The sequence below is a fragment of the Maniola jurtina genome, chromosome 11 (genome assembly GCF_905333055.1).
Source record: "Maniola jurtina chromosome 11, ilManJurt1.1, whole genome shotgun sequence".
NCBI lineage: Eukaryota > Metazoa > Arthropoda > Insecta > Lepidoptera > Nymphalidae > Maniola > Maniola jurtina.
The window spans coordinates 10,723,829-10,750,111 of NC_060039.1; the positions used below are offsets into that span (position 1 = coordinate 10,723,829).

Sequence of the window (26,283 nt, forward strand, 5' to 3'; positions counted from 1 at the left end):
TACAGGTGACCTCGTTTGGAAAGTTTTAATTTGGTCCAATTACAAAGTAAACATCCCAAAAGTGGAATAAGCATTTATTTTTATGATTGCTGCCTGCAACTACCCACTACCCCGGAACAGATAAGTGCCTATTTAGGTACTACTGGTTAACATAACCGCTAACTAGGCACACATCGTTACATTTTATTTTACGGGTTCTAAAGGTCTACTTTGTAAATGGGAGTGGATGTGGAAATCCACACTAATAATATTATAAAAGCGGAAGTGTGTCTGCCTGTTTTCTTTTCACGACTCATCTATTCAACCGATTTTTACGAAAGGTATAGAGACGATTTGCATGTCGGAGACGGGCATAGGCAACTTAATTTTTCTCCCAGAAAAAAGATCAATCCCCAAAAGACTTTTGAAGGATTGGGCACACACTACAGAAATGGCTTGAGCAACCTTGAGACGGACAAAACAGATTTTTATTTATTTTTATGCATGACAGTTTTTGATTTATCATACAAAATGTCGAAAAAATACCCCAGTACGGAACCCACGGTGCGCGAGTCTGAGTCGCACTTGACTTTTGTGAGATTTTTAAAAATCGAATCCTACTCTGTTAAAGACACGGTGATCGTCTAGTATTATTATAATATATAAAAATTTAATCACGACTTAAATAATAAGTAATTACAGTTTATTACTAGGCCTACTATAAATAATAATAAAATTAATGAATGAAAGAATTTACTAATAAATTTAGATAGTAATTAACGTCGAGTTCTTAGAATAGATTGTAGATGAAAACTATTAATAGAGGCAATTTATATTACGTAGAGAAGGGATACAATTTTAAAAGCTTAATTAAACATAGGACTTAGAAGTTTTATTGATCGTGTAACTGCGTATTTTCAAGCGAATGGGCAAACATTCCAGAGAAAGCCTTTTTAGGGTTCCGTAGCCAAATGGCAAAAAACGGATAAATCCTTATAGATTCGTCATGTCTGTCTGTCTGTCTGTCTGTTCGTCCGTATGTCACAGCCACTTTTTTCCGAAACTATGAGGACTTTACTGTTGAAACTTGTTTATTACCTACTACGTACGTATGTACTATCATCTCAGTCTAAGATGGATTGAGTTAACTTGGAAGGGGCATGGCAACTAATTTAATTAAACCTATACCCCTAATCTGCTTTTTACGTGGCATTGTACAGGAATGCTTTATCGTTTGGCATAAATTATTTTCCGGCAGGGTGGTCATCCACGGACAGAGCCGCCTACCAGACTAGGCAAGAGACACTTAAAAATTAAAAAAAATCCAAATTGCCCTTGTCGGTCTCGACATCGAATCGGTTATATCCAACGAGGCGACTATATTAAATAAATAAATAATTATTTTCTTAACAAAACAGTGTTTACAAACTTTTGTGTGAGGCCCTGCCTCCTGATGAAGTGAAAACTGTGTTTCAGGGGGAACACATAAATATAATATAATGTATCAGCATAATGTAACCACTTATAATTTAATAAAAAAAAAAATTGTCCAATAGGTTGGCAAAAACATTCTCCGTCTATCTTTGCAACGATAAGGAAAAGCGTGGGAAGTTGTACGGAAAAAGGAAATCCTTATTAATTGTACATTGGTAGGACTGAAAATAGCTGAACAGCCTTTACAAGTACAAAGGCGAAGTCGTAGTCGCGAGAATTTTCGCGACTCACACGCCTTTTCGCGCGTCTATCCATGCTAATAATATGAATCCGAAAGTTTGTCTATTAGTCTGTCTGTCTGTTTGTCTGCTAGCTTTTTGCGGTCCATTCGTTAAACCGTTTTTGACGGGTACAGAGATAGCTTGCATTCCAGGGAAAGACATACTACATAGGCTACTTTTTAGTTCCCTATAAAAATGATGAAAAAAATATTACTTTATTAATTAGTCCCTGCAGCTGACATTTTCATGTAATTTTTTGGGTTGTGTTTGATTATTATTTTTGGTGAAAACTTAATTTGATGTGGTGTACTCTAGAACTGTGGGAGTTTCAAACCTATGCTCAAGGATTGTACCTAGGTATATGGTCTACTCATATGCCTGTAAATTGTTATTAGTACTTATTTCACATGGTGTATATTATAGGTTCGACCAAGGGCGTGACGAAAACCTAATAATAATGGACATTCTTGTCTCGTAAATTGACTTTACCCGAGAAATTGTGTTGCGTAAAAATCTGTATCAATTTGCCGCATCAACGACCATGGCCGTTGGGCATACAGTGGTTCAAATCGGGTCCTTTTATTAGGGAACACAAAACTTAATATAGGTGTCGCACCATTTTGAATCAATCCAATTTGTATTTGGCCTGAATCAGTCCAATTTATAATATTGTTCGTGTAAAAGGGGATTGTGGGTAGGTATTTGTGATATTTGTTAGTACTGTGGAATTTGCTCATTTTGTTGTTAATACTGAAATTCATCTAGTAAATCATTTATTGAGGGTGGTATGGGATCTACTTACATGGATTTAGGGCATATCCGGTAATTGGGCTTTGACTTAAAGTCTGATTTTTAATTCCGTAGAACACCAAATAAATAAACGTAAATAAATAAATAAACACGGCTGTTCTGCTACCTACCTTTTATTGAATTCTTTTCAAAAAATTTATACCTGGTCATTAGGGATGATGTAAGGATTGTAACATCCGCCCACCTAGTCCACCCAATGAATTTCACATGAATCTGAATCCAGCGGCTCCCTACGACTGATGTAGTCCATCCACCTAGTCACCTAGTTATTTCGTAGTTTTAAGGTCCACTTCTATCGGTAGTCCACACGGAAATGCCGATTGTTAATTTTTCAGTTCAAATCTTGTTTAGCACAAACAGAACAAGTTAGCTATAATTGAGTTAGGCGTTTTTGCCACTTTTCTGCAGAATTCAATACGATTACGATTCAAAGCAATTCAATGAGATTCAAAAGCTCGTGAAAGCTTTATCAACAGCGTCAGAATTTCAGATAGGTGTTTCTGTAAAGTCTATTTAAATACGGTGCAAAACAGCTACCTTTTAATATTGTACATTAATTTTGAGAAATTCTTGCCAGCTCTGTTCAGTAAAATCTGCTGTCATAGACATGAAGCGAATTATTCTCCTTGTATAGGATCAAGGATTTTGAAATTAATTAAATTCGGTTCGATTTTCGGCAGGGGCATACCTATCAAGTCGCTATTTTGAAAATTAACCTCGTTTTGGCGGTGGCTAGTGATAAAACATGTGTCAATCGATAGACTAAGTGATTATAATTAAAAAAAAATGTTCAATGATGAAAAAAATGTTGTAAGTGATCCCTGCGTTATTTGAGTTCAAAATCGCAGAAAGAAAAGTAAAGAATTAAGTAATTATTATTAATCGCAACAGAGCAATGGATCGACGTAAAGTTTTGCATGGGTTATAGTTAAAGACTAGACTAGAGTGTCTATAGTCATAAGTAGATAGTTTTTCTGACGGGAGGCTCGGCCGTGGCTAGTAACCACCCTACCGACAAAGCCTCTGTGGCCCTGTCGCCAAGAGATTTAGCGTTTCGGTACGATGCCGTGTAGAAACCAAAGGGGTAGGTATGGGTTTAATAAAAAACCGGCCAAGTGCGAGTCAGACTCGCACACTGAGGGTTCCGTACTCGGGTGTTTTTTCCAACATTTTGCACGATAAATCAAAAACTATTTATACATGAAAATAAAAAAATAAACTGTTTTAGGATGTACAAGTAAAGCCTTTTCATATGATATACCCAACTTGGTACAGTTATCTTATTTTGAAAATAGAAACACATTTTAATTTTTTTTAAATGATGTAACCACAAATTCATGGTTTTCAGATTTATTCCTGTACTTGTGCTATAAGACCTACCTACCTACCAAATTTCATGATTCTAGGTTAATGGGAAGTATCCTTTAGGTTTCTTGACAGACAGACAGACAGACAGACAACAAAGTGATCCTATAAGGGTTCCGTTTTACGTTTTAGGGTACGGAACCCTAAAAACTACCATACGCCTTCCAGGTTAGCCCGCTTCCATCTTAGACTGAGTCATCTCTTACCACCAGGTGAGATTGCAGTCAAGGGCTAACTTGTATCTGAATAAAAACAAAAAAATTAGGCAAATTTTAACGCTGGGAAATCATTGAGTTCGCACGGGATTTAAAAACCCAAAAACGACGCGAACGAAGTGGCGGGCATAAGCTAGCTTATTATAAATTAACGTGGAAATAGATTACTATTTACTACAATCATATAGGTATAATTTTCGTTTACTAATGAAAATATTTAGTAGATAATATGTCTGAGATTTGGTCTTGTACTCGTACGTATGAATTCTCTAATATACTTACAGAATTGTAAATAAGATACACTTATTCTGAGTGCTTTGGTTGTACAATAAAGCTAGCTGCTACATTTATTAAAACCTATCTTTATTATGCTATGAAAGCCTAGTGCTTAGGATGTCCGCCTCCTTATCGGAGATCGGGGAGTCAATCTCGGGCAATTTTATGAGTTATGTGCGTTTTAAGTAATTAAATATCACTGCCTTAACGGCGAAGGAAAACATCGCGAGGAAACCACCATGCCTGAGAGTTCTCCGTAGTGTTTTCAAAGGTGTGTGAAGTCTGCCAATCCGCACTTGGCCAGCGGGGTAGACCTAAACCCATTCTCACTTTGAGAAGAGACCCGTGCTCTGTAGTGACCCGGCGTTGGGTTGATCATGATGTTGATGTTTATTAAATTAGTAAAGCAAATGTTTTAAATCCTTTTAGAGCTTTGATGTGGATTAAAGCATCCATGTTGTTTATCAATTCAAATGCACCATTTAAAAACTAAACCACGAACACCGCACGTGCCGAAGCAAGACCTAATAGTATTAAAACCGTAAGTTTACATAATATATTATGTAAAGCATGGTGACCTTCTTTTTTAGCCCTCAGGTTTTGTGAGACAGGTTTATTTATGACCAGCGCAAGTTTTCGTAATCCTTTGGGAAAGCTGAGACCTTAAATCCAGCTTAAAATATGACCTTGTACACTAGATAATAAATAATAGTACAAAGTAATGTAATGTAAGATAACATGTAAGTTCACCTGAGTTTTTCAGTCTTTGCCTTGCCCGATCAGCTATGAGTATGAAAAGTACGGACAGAAACTTACCTATCTACATTCTACATTACCTATCGTCATCATTATTATTCCTCTTCTTGTTATTGGTGCTCACATTGGTGCTACAGTATTTGAAAACAGGTCCCGCGGGCTGATTTCCACAGTGTCTAACACCCGATGATAGCCATTCAGCTTATTTGACGTTGGTTGGTTCAATATTGCTACTTCGTTGGGTGATATTAAAATATTTTTTCATAGAAAACCTTCAATGGTATTAAAAACATTTCAAATGAGCGTTGGACATTGTGTTAGCGAATCACCCCGCTGGTCATCATTCAATTGACAATCCGTCTTTGCCCTAAACCTTTCTTGTACACTCGTGTAATGCATCTATTGTTGCCTTTATCTGATTCGTCCATTTTATGGATGATCAGCTGTCATCGGTCAATACTCTTAATGAAGCTATTCATCTCATTACTGATTGTGGAAACCGCTCGAACCGCTTTCGCTCAGTTTTAAACCCTTTGCCCGTAAATTGGCTCAATCATCTAGGAGGGTTGTAGGAACATGTAGGATAAAGAAGTATAATTGTTAACATAATAATTAAGCATGGATTGTTTTCGCAGCGCGACGCGAGTGACGCACAGCAGCTCACGCTGAAGGATGTGACGCGAAGGGCTCACGGGAGGTACACTTGCGAAGTGTCCGCGGACGCACCGTCCTTCCTCACGGCACAAGTTCACGGCTCCATGTACGTCGTTGGTGAGTCATTTGTTGATAGAGTATTGCGAACAACGCACGATACTTCACGCAGTAAGAGATGACATGAACGGGTCACTACAGTTACAATTGCGAGGTGTTACCGGGCGTGCCGTCCATCCTCATGGCCCTAGTTCACGGCTCCATGTACGTCGGTGAGTCATTTATTGATAGAATATGATTGAAGTGACGCGAACGACGCACATCACTTCACGCTGTAAGAGATGACGTGAAGCCGTGGAAAGGTCACTACAGTTATACTTACCGGACGTGCTGTTCAAAACCGTCCTCACGGCACTAGTTCACGGCTCCATGAACGTCGTTGGTGAGTCATGTTCGACCCACAACATTTCACGCTGTAAGAAGTGACTGCAGGGGTTCCTATGGTTACACTTGCGAGGTTTTAGCAGACCATGGTGTGCCATCCATCCTCGCGGCACTAGTTCACGGCTCCATGTATGTTGTCGGTGAATGATTTATTGATATGCACGAATAAAGCAGTTCGAGTGAAACGTAAACGCTTATGCTAAATGTCCGATCACCAACCCGTCTGCCCAGCGTGGTGATTATAAGCAATCCTTCCTCTTGAGAGAGGCCTTTAGTCCAGCAGTGGACTGTTTTAGGCTATTGATGATGATTGATGAAATGTCAGATACATCGTATTTTTAAATAACAATCGTTAGTATACTTACTTTTGGCTTAGGATTTACACTTAGCTGGAGGGAAAAAAGGCATATTAGTCATGTCAATTTACCGCTTTATAATTTTGGGCATGTTAAGAGGATCATTGTCAACGATCCCCCGTCGATTTCCTACGTATGATATTATTGTTCTCATCTCTATCTGCCCTGGTTCGTGTATTCTCGGTTCCTAGATCGGTGCATTGTGATAACCAATTCTAATTGCTGTGATTGGCTGAATTTACCATGTTCTTGCTGCGACAGTGAGTTTGAGCCACTAGCGGAACAATGTTAGCCGGTCAGAAATGATTGCAATTAGTCAACCTGTATGACGTCCGTGTTCTGTTTTTGATTACAAAAAAGAAAAAATTGTTGTTGCAATCATCAATTTTAGCAAATAGTGAAAGAGAGTCGACCAATCAGAGGTCACAACTACCGTCACACTTTCTGTTAAACTATGGCAGTAGGCTTACCGAGTAATGAAAACAATTTTTCATTCTGTAATGTCATGTGGCAAGTAGGGTTGCCACCTGCCTCTTTTTGATTTACAGGCTACCACCATCAAAAATACGGGGTTTAGATTTGAAGAAATTTAAAAATTTGAAGTATTTGAAGAAATAGGCGGTGGTTCTCTCTGAAATGCATGGAAAGCCTATTTAGATATTTCAGTTTATTTGTAAGTTTTGTATTTTTTCTCTGTATGTTGCCGTGTCTTGATTGGTGAACTGTGTTTGCAATGTGATTTTAAATAAAAGATTTATTTATTTAAATAGCTTTTAAAAACTCTAGTTTTGTAAAGCAAAATGTTATACATTTCATGCATACAATCTTTGCATTTTAACTTAAATTTACATTTAACTTGTAATTCCACCTTCACAGTATCAATACTATGGCCGTAGCCAGGAATCGATTTCGGGAGAGGTTTTATCAGGGCCGGAACTGAATCCTGTCATGAGGAAAATAACATTCGCTCAACTTTATGGGCTAATTACCTGGTTAGTGGAATTTCGCCTTTCAATTTGACAGTGAGATAAAATACAACAATAAAAAAGCGCGAGCGCAGTGAGCGTAAGTGTTTTTGGTTCAATTACAGAAAGAATTAAAGTGAAAGGGAAACGAGTTTAGCCATAGCAAGATTTTATTTTTAAAGCTCCCTATCCATACTAATATTACAAATACGACAGTATATCTATTTGCCTATCTATTTGTTACCCTTTCACGGCCCATCTTCTTTATCAAAATTTTGGTACTTACTATTCAGAGGTAACTTGCATCCCAGACATAAACTTTTTAGCCCGGAAAATCCCCCACGGAATTTTTAAAACTCTAAATTCATGCAAACGAAATTGCGGGGCTTACACCAAGTAATACAAATTCAAAGCGCGAGTGAAGTGAGCGCGAAATGTTTGATATATTTCCAAAAAAAAATTGGTAAGCAAATGCAAGAAATAGTGTAAGTATTATTTTAGGCTTAGGTTTTTGACGGCTTCCCAGGCGCAGTCGCCATTTCTAAATTTCTGGTCTGGTGGGAGGCTTCGGTCATGGCTAGTTATATGGTTAGTATGGCCCTAACGGCCAAGAAATTAGACTGCATCATCACTTACCACTAGAAAAGATTAAAGTCACGGGCTAACTTGTATAAAAAAAGGCTAACATCCTCAAACCAAGCCCCGCCGCCTTGGCTACGACCATGATCAATATCGAGTGGGTTTCGGCTACGCATTGCCGCAAAAGGAAAATATTCTTTCTACTGGACATAACGTCAGTGTTCGGTTTCGCCAGCCAAGTGCGAGTCAGACTCACGCACCGAGGGTTCCGATTCGGGTATTTTTTTCGACATTTTACACGAGAAATCAAAAACTGTTATGCATTAAAAAAAATATGCATAAAAATAAATAAAAATCTGTTTTAGAATGAACAGGTAAAGCCCTTTCATATGATAACCCACTTGATATATGTAGTTATCTTACTTTGAAAATTGAAAATACTAATATTTGTTCATGAACACATGACAGACGGATAGAAGGACAGATGGACAGACGGACAGACGGAAAGACAGACAGACTGATAGACAACGAAGTGATCCTATAAGAGTTCTTTTTGCTTTTGAGTTACGGAACCCTAAAAATATTTAGTTTTATTTGCCCCGTATTTTATTTTCATAATTACCGGTTTCTCTATCCTGACATACGGGGTAACCAGTAAAATACGGGGCCTCTGGCAACCCTATTCGGAAAACACTGTCACATTCAAGTTAATGTCAAATATTTTGTTTTCAATTACAGAAAGCTGCATCAATCATTATTACAATATTTTCTTTGTTGTGATTGGCTGAATTTTTGAGTTTCAGCCAATAAACAGACTGTTTGCCAATTAAACGTCATAACAATATAAATGCCAGAAAGTTTAACCAAATAAAACAAACTTAATGAGAACCTAGTGAGAATGCAAACGGCACACAATTTATAATACATATTATGTTAGTCGTATATAATAGATATTATAGTAGTCGTTCACTTTGGTAATAGTCAGATTGTCATCAGTAAAATTGATATTGGTCGATGTATCGTAAATTATTGTTTCGGTGACAAATATTTTTATTATCTATTTATCTTTGAACAGAATGGAATAGAATGAAATGGAATGGAATACAATGATAAATTTTTATTCCTGTAAACTTTTAGGTAAACTTCAAAGTGTTTTTGGATGGTCAGAAAAATTTACCACTGGTTCGGAATGCCGTTCCTACGTTTTCTAGGGTTTCGTACCTCAAAATGAAAAACGGAACTCTTATAGGATCACTTTGTTGTCTATCTCTCTGTCTGTCATGTGTGTCAAGAAAACCTCTAGGGTACTTCCCGTTGACTCAAAACCATGAAATTTGGCAGGTAACCTAACTGCGTAATTTTGGGTAGTTTTTTTAATCGATAAAGAAAGTTTGCGACATTGTTCAATAAAAAATTTGGATTCCAACTCCTCAATCCTGATGTTGCAGGGGACCTGAATACTAAAGCTAATGGGATTTAAAAAGTGTCGATTATTAATTGATATTGAAGGTATCTATACCAAGTAAACACTTTGTCGTTGACCTCAACCCTGATGCTGTAAGAAATTGCATTCCTAAATCCTGGTGATCCCTCGGGATTTGAAAAGGATAATCCGTTTAAATATTCTTACGTGATACAGAAACAAGTTGCATCCCGGGGACGGGCTATTACGGAGAGGCAACTTTTGTTCTGGGAAATGAAAGGATCGGGATTTTTAAAAACCTAAATCCACGCGAGCGAAGCTGCGGGCATTAGCTAGTTGTAAATATATTTAGAAGCTACTATAAGATAATAGATAAGGTACTTATTTCCTTATATTTTTATTGTATGGCAGCGCGCGGTTTTAAATTATAAATTGCACGTCCTGTCCTTTTCTGTAATACATTTTTTTCTCAATATCTACCGCTTTATCTCATAGCAAGAGTCCGTAAGACATAATACAGTGAAAATAGGCAAAATATACAATTTTTGCAGTTTCCACGTCAGTACCTGTCGAATTTTTCTAACAGTGTAAGCAGCAGAGCTGAGTTTACCATCAAGTGTTGATATGTGGGTGTTCCATAGAAGCTTTGCATCTAACATTATACCGAGAAACACGGGGTTCTCCTTTATTTTCAACATATGATTATTTATCAATGAATTTATGTCATTTGAGGTCCTGGTATTGGGCAGTGTGAATTCAAAACACTTAGATTTCTTTGCATTTGGAAGTAAATTGTTAGCAATAAATCAGAGAGTGACCTGTGATATGGCATTACATATAGTATACATTGTCAAAAATTATAATATTAAAGCTGTGCGTATTGCGTGAGGAATAGGTTGCAAGAGAGTTGCAACTTGCAGGGTTTGATGCATACGCTATTGCCAGCAAACATGAGACATATTTTTATCTACAGGCAACGTCTGAGTAGGTAACGCATACGTCTAACGCAAGTTGAAATGTATTTAGTTAGACCTATCGACAAGTTTGGAGTCGGGTGCAGTCTAAATGTGGCCCGTGTGTTTAGACTGTCCGTTTCTGTCAGTTTCACGTGTCGTCCCCCGCACTTCACCACCCCGCTTGCACAAATCGAGACAGCACGAAATTTTCAAGATTTCTGGGTGTAATTTCTGGTTTTCGTAGTTCCCACATAATTATAACAATATAAAATATATAACGATAATTTTTTTACTACATAACATTCATTAAATTTTCTAGGTCTGTGGTTTTTCCAAATTTCATTAAATTGCTTCGTTGTCTAGAAAAACGAGCACAAAGTTGGGCCTTTTTTTAAAGAAAAATACAAATCTTTGAGCCCCTGTAATTTTAAAACTACATATTTTTAGAAAAATCTAAAACACCACAGACACAGATATTAGTTTCTAGACTATGTCTGCAAAATTTCATGGACTTTGGTTGCTTAATATTCAAATGAAATGGGAACTACGATTGTATGGAGTAAGTGACGGAGAGAGCTCTGTTAACAATAATGTACATGGAAAAATCATGTGAAGAAATACAAGGCAGTAAGTTAATATTATTAGGAAAATACAGCTAAAAAGCTGACATTTTCGTTAGCTCCAGCCCTTAAATCCCCGTCCGTGTTGGACGTGTCGCGTTTCCCACGACAAAAGAAATTATGCCTTGTAAATCGTGCAAGTAAACCGGGTCGATCGGACCCGGCGATAATGGTCGAAAAATTACTGCTTGGAATTTCATTAGCGGCTATAAAAACAGATTTGGCCTCTTATCTTGAATGTTAGTATTTGTGTTAAGTGCTTTGATATTGTTTTATTAATAGTAAAGTTCACCGCAAACGACTGATAAAACAGTCTGATAAAATTAAGCACAAATATAACACAACACATTTTACTTCTTTAACGTAGACGTATTACATAATATATAGAAAAATGGCACAACAAAAATTTAAATGAGCAGCAAAAATGACTAGCTTTCGCTTTTTTAGCAGTCTATGTATGTTTTAACGAACAGAAAGATAAAATATTAAATTAAACACGTACGTAAAAGCACACGACACGCGCGTAAAAATTGACACATCTTTTAACCGTCAAAAGTCAGCCGTTTTTGGATCAAAATCTGTTCCAGATAAAAGCGGACATCTGCGTTAGTTCGTATTGGTAATCTATATATTGGTAGTCGTGATTTCCTATAAAAGATAAAAGGCATGTCAGATTGAAAACAATAAAAGGTAAATATTATAAAGTTTTTTATTATTGTTGTTAAGAGGGCTCTCTCCGTCACTCGTTTCATACAATCGTAGTTCGAATTTCATTTGAATATTAAGCAACCAAAGTCCATGAAATTTTGCAGACATATTCTAGAACCTAATATCTATGTCTGTGGTTTTCCAGATTTCTGTTAAAATATTCGGTTTCAAAGTTACGCGATCTTAAAAATTTTCATACAAATCTTTGAGCCCCTGTAATTTTAAAACTACATATTTTCAGAAAAATCTAAAACACCACAGACACAGATATTAGTTTCTAGAATATGTCTGCAAAATTTCATGGACTTTGGTTGCTTAATATTCAAATGAAATTGGAACTACGATTGTATGAAACGAGTGACGGAGAGAGCCCTGTTAATGAAAAGCCTGATTGCTCCATAGTGGGTCACTGGAACCGAGGGATATATTATACCCATCATATCTATGTATCTAATACTTCTATTCTACCGTAATATTAAGGAAAATAATAATACTATTTTAATCATGAAATGAAATGTTTTATTAAGGTAATTGCTATTTGACAAATCGCAAAAATGCTGTACTTTGAAGTAAATTGTTTATTTTTCTAAAGCATTAACAGCTATTAAATACATGCAATTAAAAACTTCAGTTTGTGAAGATTATAAGGGCCTCTTTTAATTTAGTATACATTATCCCAATAAATAAAAAAAACAAGTTGAAAACATTGCTGTTCGCAACTTGTTCTGTAAAAATTTTCTTTAACATCTTGATACTTTGAAGCCAACCTCCAGAAAATGATATGTTTAGGTTTAACAGTCAATTCGAACTGTTAGTTTTATACTAAATGTTTTTCATTTCTTAAATAATCTAAAACTAACCAAAAAACTTCCTGTGCTATTTATTTTCTTGCAGGCGCTCTATGGAATTCAGTGTCCACTGGACTGTCATGGCGGAAGGACTGTGCGCGTCATTTCGTCGCAAAATATTATTTAAAATGAATTTAAGCTTATTATTTTTGAATGAAAGTTGTGTTTATAATCGTTGAAAAATAAAATAGGGATTTTTTCATTTCTAAATGAAGCCTGCTTATATACTAAAATTTATTCTAAAGTCACGGTTTTACCAGGTAAATACTCGGAGGTTGTCATAGATTATGATGACAGATAGTAAGTGTTCTAAATAGGTATTATACCTATGTTTTTAGGAGATAGCGCGCCTCGTTCCGGGTGCCGTGTTCCGAAATGGATTTCGTAGTAGTGCAAGTTTGGTGAAAGCCCCACATGACGGAGGGGTATGCGTCAGGCATTTCCTGTGTACAAAAAAGACCTATATTTCGGATCCATTTTTCATCACTGACATCATACACTATTCAAAGACTGGTCTTCAAGCATTGAGGAATTTTGGACGAGAGACATCTCGAAGGTTCCCGAAGGCTGCCTAACTGAGTTAGATTTGTCGGCTAGCTAGCTTTTTTTGAAATTGGACCTACTTAGCTGGATTGTGTGTTAGAGATTTCTTATGAGATATTATATGTACATAATAATATAACCATCATAAGAAAGCTCAGATTCATGCTGCGGGCAATGGGGAGAGCCTAAAGGTTGGAACGCCATTTCGGCGGCCGTGTTTCCTGCCATATATACCTTAGATACCTGCAAGCCAAGAGTGAATAGGCATCTTCTAGGTAAGCGTGCTCCAACTTGGACCTCATCATTGCTTTCTTTAAAGCATGATTGTCGTCAAGCGCAAGCGCAAAGATTCAGGCGGCGCAAACCCGTAGCATGTGGAAGACCCTATTAAAGACCTATGTTCACTGTGGACGTCTGTCGGTTGATGTTGATGATTATGTCTTTAGTGCAAGTAGTTCAGTAGTTTCAGAGTTTATCGAAAACAAACAAACAAACCTTTCCTCTTCATAATATATGTACTTAGTAGCGCAAACTTGGAAAAAAACTCGTGGAAACTCTTTGATTTTCCGAGATAAATGTCATTTTACCTGGCAGCCCTAATCAATTTTATCACTGATAATAATAACTAATTCATAACCGTTAAACCTAAGAGTCAAAATCTCGTTTTTCTAGTCGAGTTCCGTAGGCTCTTTGAACTCACCGCATCCCAAGAAAACCTACCATTAGATGTAGGAATAATGGAAAGAGGTCACAACCCTCAGCAATAAAGAATACGATGCGGAGAGAGATGTCACTCTCAAGGTCTTTAAATGTATCCATGCAAAAAACCACGTCGACTGGTTGCTCCGTTGTAGCGTGATTGAATATTAAACCAACAAACACACTTTCGCATTTGAAATATGGCCAATGATTATAAGAAACAGTTTAAATCTCTCTCTGCTCTCCGAGAGACGTTAGGCAAAGTGAACACGAATTATGACACTTCTGTGTTCTTATACAAGCTTAGGTCTCTCAATTTTGTCAATTAATGTCAAATTTCTTTCTCAGATCAAAACCTAGTAAGTGGTTTAAATTCAAGAGAAGTTTAGGAACACACCTTTGAGAACACGGAAAACTTGCAGGTATGCAGGTTTCCTCGCGATGTTTTCCTTCGCCGTTAAAGCAAGTGATATTAAATTGCTTAAAACGCACATAACTGAAAAGTTAGTAGAACGTGATTCCAGGATCGAACCCCCGACCTTCGATTAGGAGGCGGACGTTCTAACCACTAGGCTATGACAGTTTTTAAATTAAAGGGGTTTAAATATTTTAGTGTGAAGACTGGCCTACACATTTATTCATTACATGTGCATCATTTTCTTTTTTAGGGTTCCGTACCTCAAAATGAAAAACGGAGCTCTTAAAGGATCACTTTGTTGTCTGTCCATTTGTCCGTCCGTCCGTCAAGAAAACCTATACAGTACTTCCCGTTGATCTAGAATCACGAAATTTGTTCTCGGATTTATTCCTTTACTTGGGCTATGAGAGTTGAGACCTCTCTACCTGCCCATAATTCTAGGTTAACGGGAAATACCCTATCGGTTTCCTTGACAGACACGACAGACGGACAGACGGACAGAAAGACAGACAACAAAGTGATCCTATAAGGGTCCCGTGTTTCCTTTTGAGATATGGAACCCTAAAAACATTATGTAAGTATGCAAAGTATTTCCCTTGCAAACCATATTTAACCGTTGACATGTAGAGGTCAGAACTCCTTTTGACTTTTCCTATCTTACTTTTAAGTTTTAATGCATTATTAAGTATTTACTGTTTTGACATGGTATTTAGATAATGGGTGATATTTATTTTATTTAATCTAATTCCTTTGAAAAACTTAGTAAGGCGCATTAATCTATAAAAAACCTAGCGAGTTCATAGACTTACTATGTTTTAAAATGGTCAAAGCGACTTACTAGCTTTTAATTTTACTTTAATGTGGGTGTCCTTACAATACAACGGGACATACTATGAAAGTTAGGCTTATGACATAAAACGATTTTCGGAAAAATGACATTTACTTTGTTTTGATATGGGGCGGTCGATATAATTAGGTACTAGGGTAAAGGCTCAAGTAAATGAACAGATTGGACGTTTTTACATGTATTAAGAGCTGGAATAAAAAACCGGCTGATATACCTTTTTTAAATATTTTCTTACAAATTCTTACACTTTTTTCAATTTCAATTTCAAAACCGTGTTCCGTTCAAACCGTTCAAAAGTGCGTGTGCGTGCGTCCATGTGTGTGTGTGTGAGTGTGTGTGAGTATATACTTGTCTGTATGTTTGTTCGAGTGTTTGTGAGTTTGGTATTGCGTTGTATAACCACATGAGTAGCGAACAGATTCAAAGCTTCATACAAGCGCGCTACGATAGGTACACTACTACAAGCTTGAGGCGCGTGTGTGCGTGAGCACAGGCGCTACGTCGCGTACGGAGAGAAATCGGTTTATACCGGTTCGGCCTGTGCTCAAGCTCAGGGGCTGCAGTACACGTCGCGCGTCGTGTTTTCATTTATTGTTAATGATAATAATTTAAATAGTGTTTACAATCTATTTTCTTCAACTGTCATAGATTTTGTTCAAAATCAATATCTGACGATCCCTAGGATCACAAAACAGGAAATTGTTACCAAAACTTAAAACAGTTGGCACCATTTTGTAATTCTTTGTTAATTGACCGATTTCGTTCAAAATCGATATTTAGAGCTCCCTGGGATCACAAAATAAGAAACTGTTACCAAAATTTAAAAAGTCGACGCCATTTTGTAATTCTTTGTTAATTGACCGATTTCGTTCAAAATCGATATTTAGAGCTCCCTGGGATCACAAAATAAGAAACTGTTACCAAAATTTAAAAAAGTCGACGCCATTTTGTAATTCTTTGTTAATTGACCGATTTCGTTGAAAATCGATATTTAGAGCTCCCTGGGATCACAAAATAAGAAACTGTTACCAAAATTTAAAAAAGTCGACGCCATTTTGAAATTCTTTGTTAATTGACCGATTTCGTTCAAAATCGATATTTAGAGCTCCCTGGGATCACAAAATAAGAAACTGTTACCAAAATTTAAAAAAGTCGACGCCATTTTGAAATTCTTTGTTAATTGACCGATTTCGTTCAAAATCGATATTTAGAGCTCCCTGGGATCACAAAATAAGAAACTGTTACCAAAATTTAAAAAAGTCGACGCCATTTTGAAATTCTTTGTTAATTGACCGATTTCGTTCAAAATCGATATTTAGAGCTCCCTGGCATCACAAAAAAGGAAACTGTTACCAAAATTTAAAAAAGTCGACGCCATTTTGAAATTCTTTGTTAATTGACCGATTTCGTTCAAAATCGATATTTAGAGCTCCCTGGGATCACAAAAAAGGAAACTGTTACCAAAATTTAAAAAAGTCGACGCCATTTTGAAATTCTTTGTTAATTGACCGATTTCGTTCAAAATCGATATTTAGAGCTCCCTGGGATCACAAAAAAGGAAACTGTTACCAAAATTTAATAAAGTCGACGCCATTTTGAAATTCTTTGTTAATTGACCGATTTCGTTCAAAATCGATATTTAGAGCTCCCTGGCATCACAAAATAAGAAACTGTTACCAAAATTTAAAAAAGTCGACGCCATTTTGAAATTCTTTGTTGATTGACTGATTTGGTTCAAAATCGATATTTAAAGCTCCCTGGGATCACAAAAAGGAAACTGTTACCAAAATTTAAAAAATATTTTTAACCGACTTCAAAAAAAGGAAGAGGTTCTGAATTCCTCGGTATCTTTTTTTTTTAACGTATGTTCCCCGATTACTCAAAGACGCCTGGACCGATTTGGATTTTTTTTTGTTTGATAGGGTATACTTCGCAGGTGGTCCCATATAAATTTGATGAAGATCTGATGAATATCTTCCGAGATGGAGAACGGAACTCCTCAATGGATAAGAGCAAATTGCTCGCGATCAGTGTAATATCTTAGTAAACAGTAGGGTTTTAACTGGGTATGGCATATTATAGTACAGTGGGGCCACTAAAAATTGTGAAATAAAAAAATTTTCAAAAGAAAAATAAAACCGACTTCAAAAACCACAATCACTAAAATTATTTTTACTTTTTAGTGTTTGTGGTTTTTGAAGTCGGTTTAATTTTTCTTTAGATTTTTTTTTTAAATATGGTATTCTTCTTCTTCTTCTGGTATTCTTCTTTCTTGGATAAGGATCCCTCTTGGGTATCCCCATTTCTCTCTGTCTTTGGTACTATCAAGCTAATTTTCTCTCGCGATTTGCACAATAGCATTAGACCAACGCGTCTTCGGTCTACCTATTTTTCTTTTGCCTGCTGGACCTGGCCAAGGGGAGATTTTTCCTGTCCTTCTTTCATCTGTAAAAATCGATACAATATGACCATTTGCATTTCAGTTTTAGGGCATGTCTCAAGGTGTCTGTAGGCTTTGTCTTTTTTCTTATGTCTTCAATTCTCACTTTGAATATTTTTTCCTTAAGTTATGCTCCTTGCCATCGCCCTTTAGCAAGTCACTATTATTCTTTTTATATTCTTTGTTTGGATCCATGTTTGGCTGGCATAGGTGAGGCATGGCAGGATGCATGTATCTGTAACGGATCTTTTAAGATGTACTGGGTAAGCTCCTTTCATTCTTTCCTTTTGTGCCCAGTACTTGTTCGAACTGATGTTAATCCGTCTGTCTACTTCCTCTTCTGCACTTGTAACGCTGAATGAGACTTGTTTTTTAAGATACATTTAGGAGCATAGGTATTGTAGTTCCAATATTTAATTGTATTTATTTGCCTGTTACTATAAATATGGCGGCTGATTGAATAAGGCCGATTGTTGTAGGTACCTCTGCGAAACTGTTCAAAAATAGTAAACTGAAGTAAGTAAGTACTACTTACAAAATTATGTCGCTTTTCATTGATAAATATGGATTTCGAAAATTTGACCACATTTCCAAATTTCGCGATATATAAAGTGGCTTCCGATTCCGAATCATTTCACTGGCATACAAAATTCAAATTTTTTGTTTTATTAGGTTTTGAAACTGTTTCTTACTAATTTGACGTCGCTGATTTCAGATCTACTTTAATTTTTTACACAGCAGCTCTAGTTTTTGAGATACAGGTACCCCCATATTTTGCACTATACTCACACTTTGTATGTTCACACTTTATTAAGATCACACAAGTAATTTCCAAAATTTATCGAGGTGTTAACATCAAGAAGAACATCTGCAAGTTATTCCAATCATTTTTGTACCATTTGGTGGCGAGTACGTATTAAAGAATGTCGTGCAAGTGTGTCTAACTTTGTAAAACAAGCATACTCGGGCTACTTTGAGAACCCATTAGCAGCTAACAGCAAGGCCTGGACTCCAAATTTTTATATGTGGAAGCTGTATTTCCTCATTGCGTTTATGAGCAAATAAGAATAGACCCTACTTTTACTAAAAAAAGTATTATAATTTGGCGCGAACCATCTAAACACCATGATGATTATTATTTCTGCATTGTGAATATATACCAGAATAAACAGCAAAAAAATTGTTCCAAGCGACTCTATTGTAACTTGCAGTCTACAATTAGAACGATTCTGACTTCTGGTGATAAATCTGTACCTCAGCCCCAACCCAGTACCTCCAATCTACTTCAAGAACTTTCAGAAGGTAGTGACGATGTAGTGACTTTTACATCTCAACTTAGACTATTCAATCAAAATGATTTGGACCACTTAATGAGAGATCTTAGATTGTCTAAAAAGCATCAGAACATGTGGCTTCTCGGCTCAAAGGAACAAATCTGATAACATGTGTTACGGTATATTGTTCTCACTACTCTCAAAACATTCAGCAGCTGATGTTGCACTTCCAGCGACTTGGGTGCAACATGGGCATTAAGTTTTTCTCTATTATACAGAAAGGGCTCTATTATACATTCTAAAACAGGTTTTATTTATTATTATTATGTAAAATAGTTTTTGATTTATCGCGCAAAATGTAGAAAAAAATATACAATAAGTCAAAAACTGTGAAAATCTGACAATTTTTTTTGAATTCCAAGCCGAAAATATATTTAAGAATTTATTTATTAATAGGAATCGAGAGTTTATGCACTAGATAGAGTTCGTTCATTCACTGAAATTCCCAGTTCATTTACTGGCAATTTATCCTTTTGTTAAATAAAATAAGTTATAATAATTAATACCACGCATTTTATTTGATTTTTTGATATTTAAATAATTTAAGAGTGTATACCTACTGTGTACAGACACACAAAATATAAAAATTATATATAGAACGATTCTCATATACCTTAATTTTAGGTCAATGTCAGGGTAGTCCTTATTCGTTCATTTACTGGATCTTTTACCCTCCTACGTCAAAATACTAAAAGTCCGCGTAAATTTCGCAGATTGAAATGTCTGCTTGATTAATTGTCAATAGAGGGTCATGACATGTCAAAATTGCTAGTTTGAAGGTGAAATCGTCTATGTCATTCGCATTATCTTTCCTCTTAATAACAATCAAACTATTTCTGACACGCCAAAAGTTAATTCGTAATAAAGTAATGATTGATTGTTTAATACCCTAAGGCGTACTTGACCATTTTATAAATTACTCTCTTAAAGATTTACGCAAATCATAATAACAACTAGAAGTTAATGTATTTTTATTTATATATACCACAATTTTTAGCACCTAGAGATTCTACGTATTGAGATCTGAAATTAATAGACTTCTGGTACTTTATTTTTTTAACCCCCGACCCAAAAAGAGGGGTGTTATAAGTTTGACGTGTGTATCTGTGTATCTGTGTGTCTGTGTATCTGTGTATCTGTGTATCTGTCTGTGGCATCGTAGCGCCTAAACGAATAAACCGATTTTGATTTAGTTTTTTTTGTTTGAAAGGTGGCTTGATCGAGAGTGTTTTTAGCTATAATCTAAAAAAATTGGTTCAGCCGTTTAAGAGTTATCAGCTCTTTTCTAGTTTTCTTGTAGAAAAGAAGGTTAGATAACCGTTAGGTTCATAATATTATGTCAATAGACAAATGTCAAGCTGTCAAGATGGACGTTGCCTAAATACATAATTATTTATTCGAAAATGATGTTTTGGAAAACTACGATACTTTGGATCGTCGGGGGTTGTAAATTTTTAATTTACACTTGTTAACAAATCATTTTATGCATGTATACCCCCATGACGTCCAACGTAGCATATTATGTGAATTCCACGTACGCAGGGCTACGTGGTTACCGTTCGCACGATTAAGCAAATAAGTAAATTTATGATAGCAGCATATTAAGTTGCAATGCCTTTTATAAAAGTTGTGGTTCCATCAATCACACGGTTGACGAAAAATATATTTAATTTAAATTAATGTTTGGCCTATTTCGGGGTATAAATTGTTTTTTCAAATAAAGCCATTATTTTTGAAGCCCATATTTACTCCCATATATTAATTACTATTTGTAATATAATATGACTATGCCCTTCTCCCCAGCAACTAAGGGTAAAACTTGAGCTAGAAGAAGGTACGGCTACTGCCTTACAGTTAATTCAACGTACTACAAGGTACTGCAACTGTATGCTGTGTAGGTACCTGCTGCAACGCGCGGGGGCGGGGGGGGATCCTTCGTACTTTCGGAACGAATCCCATGTTCCATGACCATTGAGCCACTGAAGATTTTGAATAAATGATGAAACACATAGGTAATAACTACCTACTATTAAAATTGTGTGATCACAATTAGAAAAATCTGTCTTTTGCCAAAAACTTAATATAAAGTACCTAATTTATTAACAGTAGGTGCTACACATGAATTATCATAGTAATAATAAGTGTAAATAAAAAATTTATAACACCCCCGACAAATGAAGGTTACAGTAACTAGAAAAGAGCTGATAACTTTCAAACGGCTGAACCGATTTTCTCGGATTATAGCTAAGAACACTCTCGATCAAGCCACCTTTCAAACAGAAAAAACTAAATTAAAATCGGTTCATTAGTTTAGGAGCTACTATGCCACAGACAGATACACAGATACACACGTCAAACTTATAACACCCCTCTTTTTGGGTCGGGGGTTAAAATATTATTAAATGAGTTCAAAATATCACCTAATAATCCGCATTGAATAGGAGTGTGAATATAATTTATTATTTACTAGTTATATTTCGTTGTCCAATAATTTAATTAGTGTCTAAGCCTCAATTCCGTCTCTGAAGATATTGAGATTCGTAATTAGTAATTTATATCAAAAATTCTTATGAATAATAAGCAGTATGATAAGCAGGTTTAGACGGTATTCAAGCGGGGCTTCTGAATATTAAAAAACACCACTTTTCCTTTGCAGAGCCTACTCGTGAAAGAGATTTCTTAATAATTTGCATTCATTTAAACTTTGAGATAAACCTTGAAGGCTATTTGTTAACTGATGATGTATTAAAATTTGATGATTTCGTCTGTATCTTTATATAATATTAATTTATTTATAAGGTTGTATTTTGTGAGTATTTAAATAAATAAACAGATTCAGATCATTATTTTATTTTAATTAATTTCTATTGAGTTTATATTTTGTCAGAATGTTTCTAATGACAACCCGTCCACTAAGTATTCAATTTTCTTTTCCTAATTTAGTTTTCCTGGCAGAGATTGCTACCAGGGAAGATGTCGCTACTCGCTACTAAGCGATAAAGGCCACCTTTTGTTTTTTATTTCAGCCTTTTCGTTTCTATTACCATAATAAAATCACCATTTGTTTTGAGAAAAAATGGTCGGTTTGAATCCTGACCTGAGTATGAATGTATGAGATTTTATGAAAAATATTTGCATGCAGTTTTTATTTTCTATAAAATTGACGATATTATGGTTCCTTAGACTGAATTACTGTTTCTTATAGTTATAGTAAAAAATTTAATCTCACTGACCGCTCTTAAAATAACAGCCTGTATTGTATGAAGAACGCAAAATATATAGGTACTGTTAAAGATATTGTAACTCTAGAATCAAGTTCTTGAAGGTCAAGTTAACCAATTCGTTTGTTTACAGATCTGCCTAAGAGTGATCCAGAGTTACTGGGGTTGAAGAGGCGGTACAAACCTGGCATGAAGCTAAAAGCGGAGTGTATCAGCTTTGATTCGATGCCGCCAGCGAATCTATCATTTTTTATCAACAGTGAGCCGGTACGTAATGCGGCAACTCGAAATACTTTAGATATTAAGAAAGAAAGAAAAACATAAAAGGTCAATATCTTCGATTGAAGCGACTCATATAATTTTATTATGATAGAACTTCACAATAAAGTATTTTTAAAGTGCTTATCGTAGACATTCTTAAAACTTTTAACTCAGGGCGTCTATTAAGCAGGGGGTTGCCACGACTCTAAGTGTCTGGCAATATATGACGTGATTTCTAATACTATTCCAAAGAAAATATAAAAGAAGTAAATAATCTTATGTCAGTATAAAACTGACGTAAGTAAGATTTTTTACTTTATTACCTGTTATCTCTCAAAGCCATCACGATCCAAACTTCATAGGCACTGATTGTTCCTCCTTGTGCTGGGGAACACAGAGGAACTTTCAGATTTTATAAAATAACGAAGGTTAGGCATGCGCTGGCTCTCTGACTATCAGACCCGCTGCGCTTAGCGCTTTTGCTTCACTCCGTTGTAAGCCGCTTTGCCGTTAGATTATGTTACAGTTAAAACTCTTATCCAGCCAAAACTACTTTTGCCTACCTGAAAAAGCGGTCGAAACTGGGTTTGACGGATAACGTTGGTCAAAAGTAGTTTTAAGTAGGTTAGGATATAATATTATAACACTGCTTGCAGACGGAGACTCAGGTACTATTTGCAACTTCTTTTAACTAATATATTTAGTCAAAATTACGTTTTACGAACATTTTCCAGTCAAAATTAGATTCGACCGTTTTTCCGGTCAAAAGTAGTATGGACTGGATAAGAGTTTGATTGTAACATAATATGTATATAATTTTTAAACCATCCTTCACTGCTCTATCATTATTTGTATTCCAATTTTACAACAGCTCAAGTGAAGAGCTTTGTTAATTGGAACACATACCTTTGTACATTCAGGATTGAAATCAGAATTCAAATTCAAATTCCGGAATCAGAATTCAAATTCTTTGTCACTTTTTAGGGTACCGTACTTCAAAAGAAAAACGGAACTCTTATAGGATCACTTTGTTGTCTGTCAGTCTGTTTGTTTGTCCATCTGTCCGACTGTCCGTCTGTCGTGTCTGTCAAGAAAACCTATAGAGTACTTCCCGATGACCTAGAATCATGAAATTTGGCAAGCAGGTAGGTCTTATAGCACAAGTAAAAGAAAAAATCCGAGAACTGTGAATTTGTGGTTACATCACAAAAAATATTAAAATGTGTTTCAATTTTCAAAGTAAGATTAGTATACCAAGTGGGGTATCATATGAAAGGGCTTTACCAGGGCTATATTCTAAAACAAATTGTATTTATTTTTGTGAATGATAGTTTTTGATTTATTGTGTAAAATGTCGGAAAAATACGCGAGTACGGAATCCACGGTGCGCGAGTCTGACTCGCACTTGGCCGGTTTTTTATAATAAAAGGCTATAATATTATTGCAAAGTATCAGAGAGCTTCGAAATAATATTTTTAAATAAATACAAAGGTTTAAAAAATAACTCGCCAAATTGTAGAATACAAAGAAGGGATGCCCAAAATGTAATTTGTACGAGTCCGTGTCCTATTTCATAAATAATTACAATACCTAAAAATAACGGGTTGCTTCTTTTTAAGCGGAATTAATATTTAATACTAATTATTTTACATTTTAAAATACTATTATGCTTTTCAATGAAAATATTCCAAAACCATCATTAAGAGGGGTCTCTCCGTCACTCGCTTCATACAAACGTAGTTCCAATTTCATTTGAATACTAAGCAACCAAAGTCCATGAAATTTTGCAGACATATTCTAGAAACTATAATCTATGTTATATCTATGTTTGTGGTTTTCCAGATTTCTGTTAAAATATTCAATTTCAAAGTTACGCGGTCTTTAAAATTTACATACAAATCTTTGAGCCACTGTAATTTTAAAACTACATATTTTTAGAAAAATCTAAAACACCACAGACACAGATATTAGTTTCTAGAATATGTCTGCAAAATTTCATGGACTTTGGTTGCTTAATATTCAAATGAAATTGGAACTACGATTGTATGAAGCGAGTGACGGAGAGAGCCCTGTTAAATATACTTAGCACCATTCATGGTAGGCTTCTCACAAGCGAGCTGCCTGTGAGAGTTGTTTAATGATCTTTTTAATTACTTTGGAAACGATGGTTTGCGGTTTGAGACTGGAGGGTAGGTACCATGAAAAAGACTTGAAGAGATTTCGCACTTGTTTAATCTCGGATAATTGCGTTGAAAGTTTCCGACCTACAATAAATTGCTTAGTCTAGATTAAAGGCTTGAAGAAGCGTTTTCTTTAGGAAATATTTTTTAAAACTGGAACTTAGAATATGTTTCTAATGGTTAACTTAAAAAACGGCCAAGTACGAGTTAGATTCGTCCGCCAAGGTTTATGTATCTTGGAAAAAACGTATAAAAATTTACTTTAAAGTCTACCTATGGCCCAAAAACAGTACATATTATCTATGACCGCTATGCTAAGTTTGTTTGTAAAGGATTATGTCAATTAATAAAAAATAAAAACGTGTTGAAAACTGTGCTATATATACTTAGTTAACGATTTCAATTTTTTTTTTTTGCTACATAAATGAACTTTTATCAACTTCAATTCCTTTAGATTTTCCGCTATGCATACTTCAGAGATAAGGGAGGGAAACCGTATTTTTAGACATTTTTCATGTTAAGTAAGATAATAATATAACTTAAAAATAAATAAAATCTAGTTCAGAATAATTACGCAAATAAATAAAACTCATTTCACATGATGTCCGACATGACATGTAACTTACACTTACACCACACTGCGATCCCGTTTTGCAAAGTAGGTAAATGCATTTTTTTGAAGTTTTTTTATCCATACCTATTACTTATTCATACAAATATTGTAAATGTGAAAATCAAACATGGGATTTAAATAAAAAACCTAAATCCATGCGGACCAAGTGGCTGACATCATCGGGTTTGTAGAAAAATTGGGCAAGCATTATCAAACTATTCCAATGCGTCGAATTACTGAAACAAGCATCTGTGACGGACGGACATAATGAATAGATGGACAAAATCGTATCATAAGGGCTCTTTTTCCATTTTAGTAGTGAAAAAGTTACCTATTAAAGTTGCCAAGGAAGCAATTGGTTTTAAAAGTTATGGATAAGAATAAACTTGCTCAAAGGATCATAATAAAGTTTACAGAAATTCAAGCCTTTTAAAAATTGTGTAACGTTATTAAACTCATTTTCTAACTTCTGAGAAAATTAATATTAGATACCAATACTTTTAGACTGTACTAATTTATAATGTGAAACTTTAGATTTAGAGCACATATTATACGTGGGGAGTTTAGGAGATTATCCGTGGCTTATCCTATAAAGATTTTGTGAACTGCGCGCGTGTTAAGAGTGTTGAACCGGCATAAGCTATTTTTAAGCCATTTTGCCCCCCTATATTTTATTAAACACTGCATTTATGTAAAACGTGTATATACTACTTTGTAGAATATTTCCTGTTTTATTAAATTGACAGACAACATTTTGCAATTTATTCATAGTTTATCTTTTATTGCCTAAAATACCAAAAGACTATTACTGAATTTTGGATTTCGTGTCATCTTTGACGTTCACTACATCAAAAGTTACTTGGTCGATTCTCACAAAAAGATATATTTACCAAAGAAAAGGTCCTGAACTAATAAGATGACAGAACCAAATCTTTCATTTGGCATTTTTTACATTATAAAAATTCAAACAAAAAAGTCATAATTTCATAAAACTACAGACACATAAAACTGTCATTTAAGTGGGTTATTTTTCTTCATTTATAAATAAAACTAAGTACTCA

General features: G+C 35.4%; 1 protein-coding gene across 2 annotated transcripts in view; it reads left to right on the forward strand.

Annotated features, from left to right (window-relative positions):
- The window catches only part of LOC123869912, an 88,729-nt gene that overhangs the window by 45,966 nt on the left and 16,480 nt on the right, over window positions 1-26,283 (forward strand). For both annotated transcript variants that reach the window (XM_045913001.1, XM_045913000.1), the window contains exons 3-4: window positions 5,752-5,887; window positions 22,302-22,435. In XM_045913001.1, the coding sequence (XP_045768957.1) occupies window positions 5,752-5,887; window positions 22,302-22,435 (270 nt within the window). The remainder of the gene's footprint in view (window positions 1-5,751; window positions 5,888-22,301; window positions 22,436-26,283) is intronic.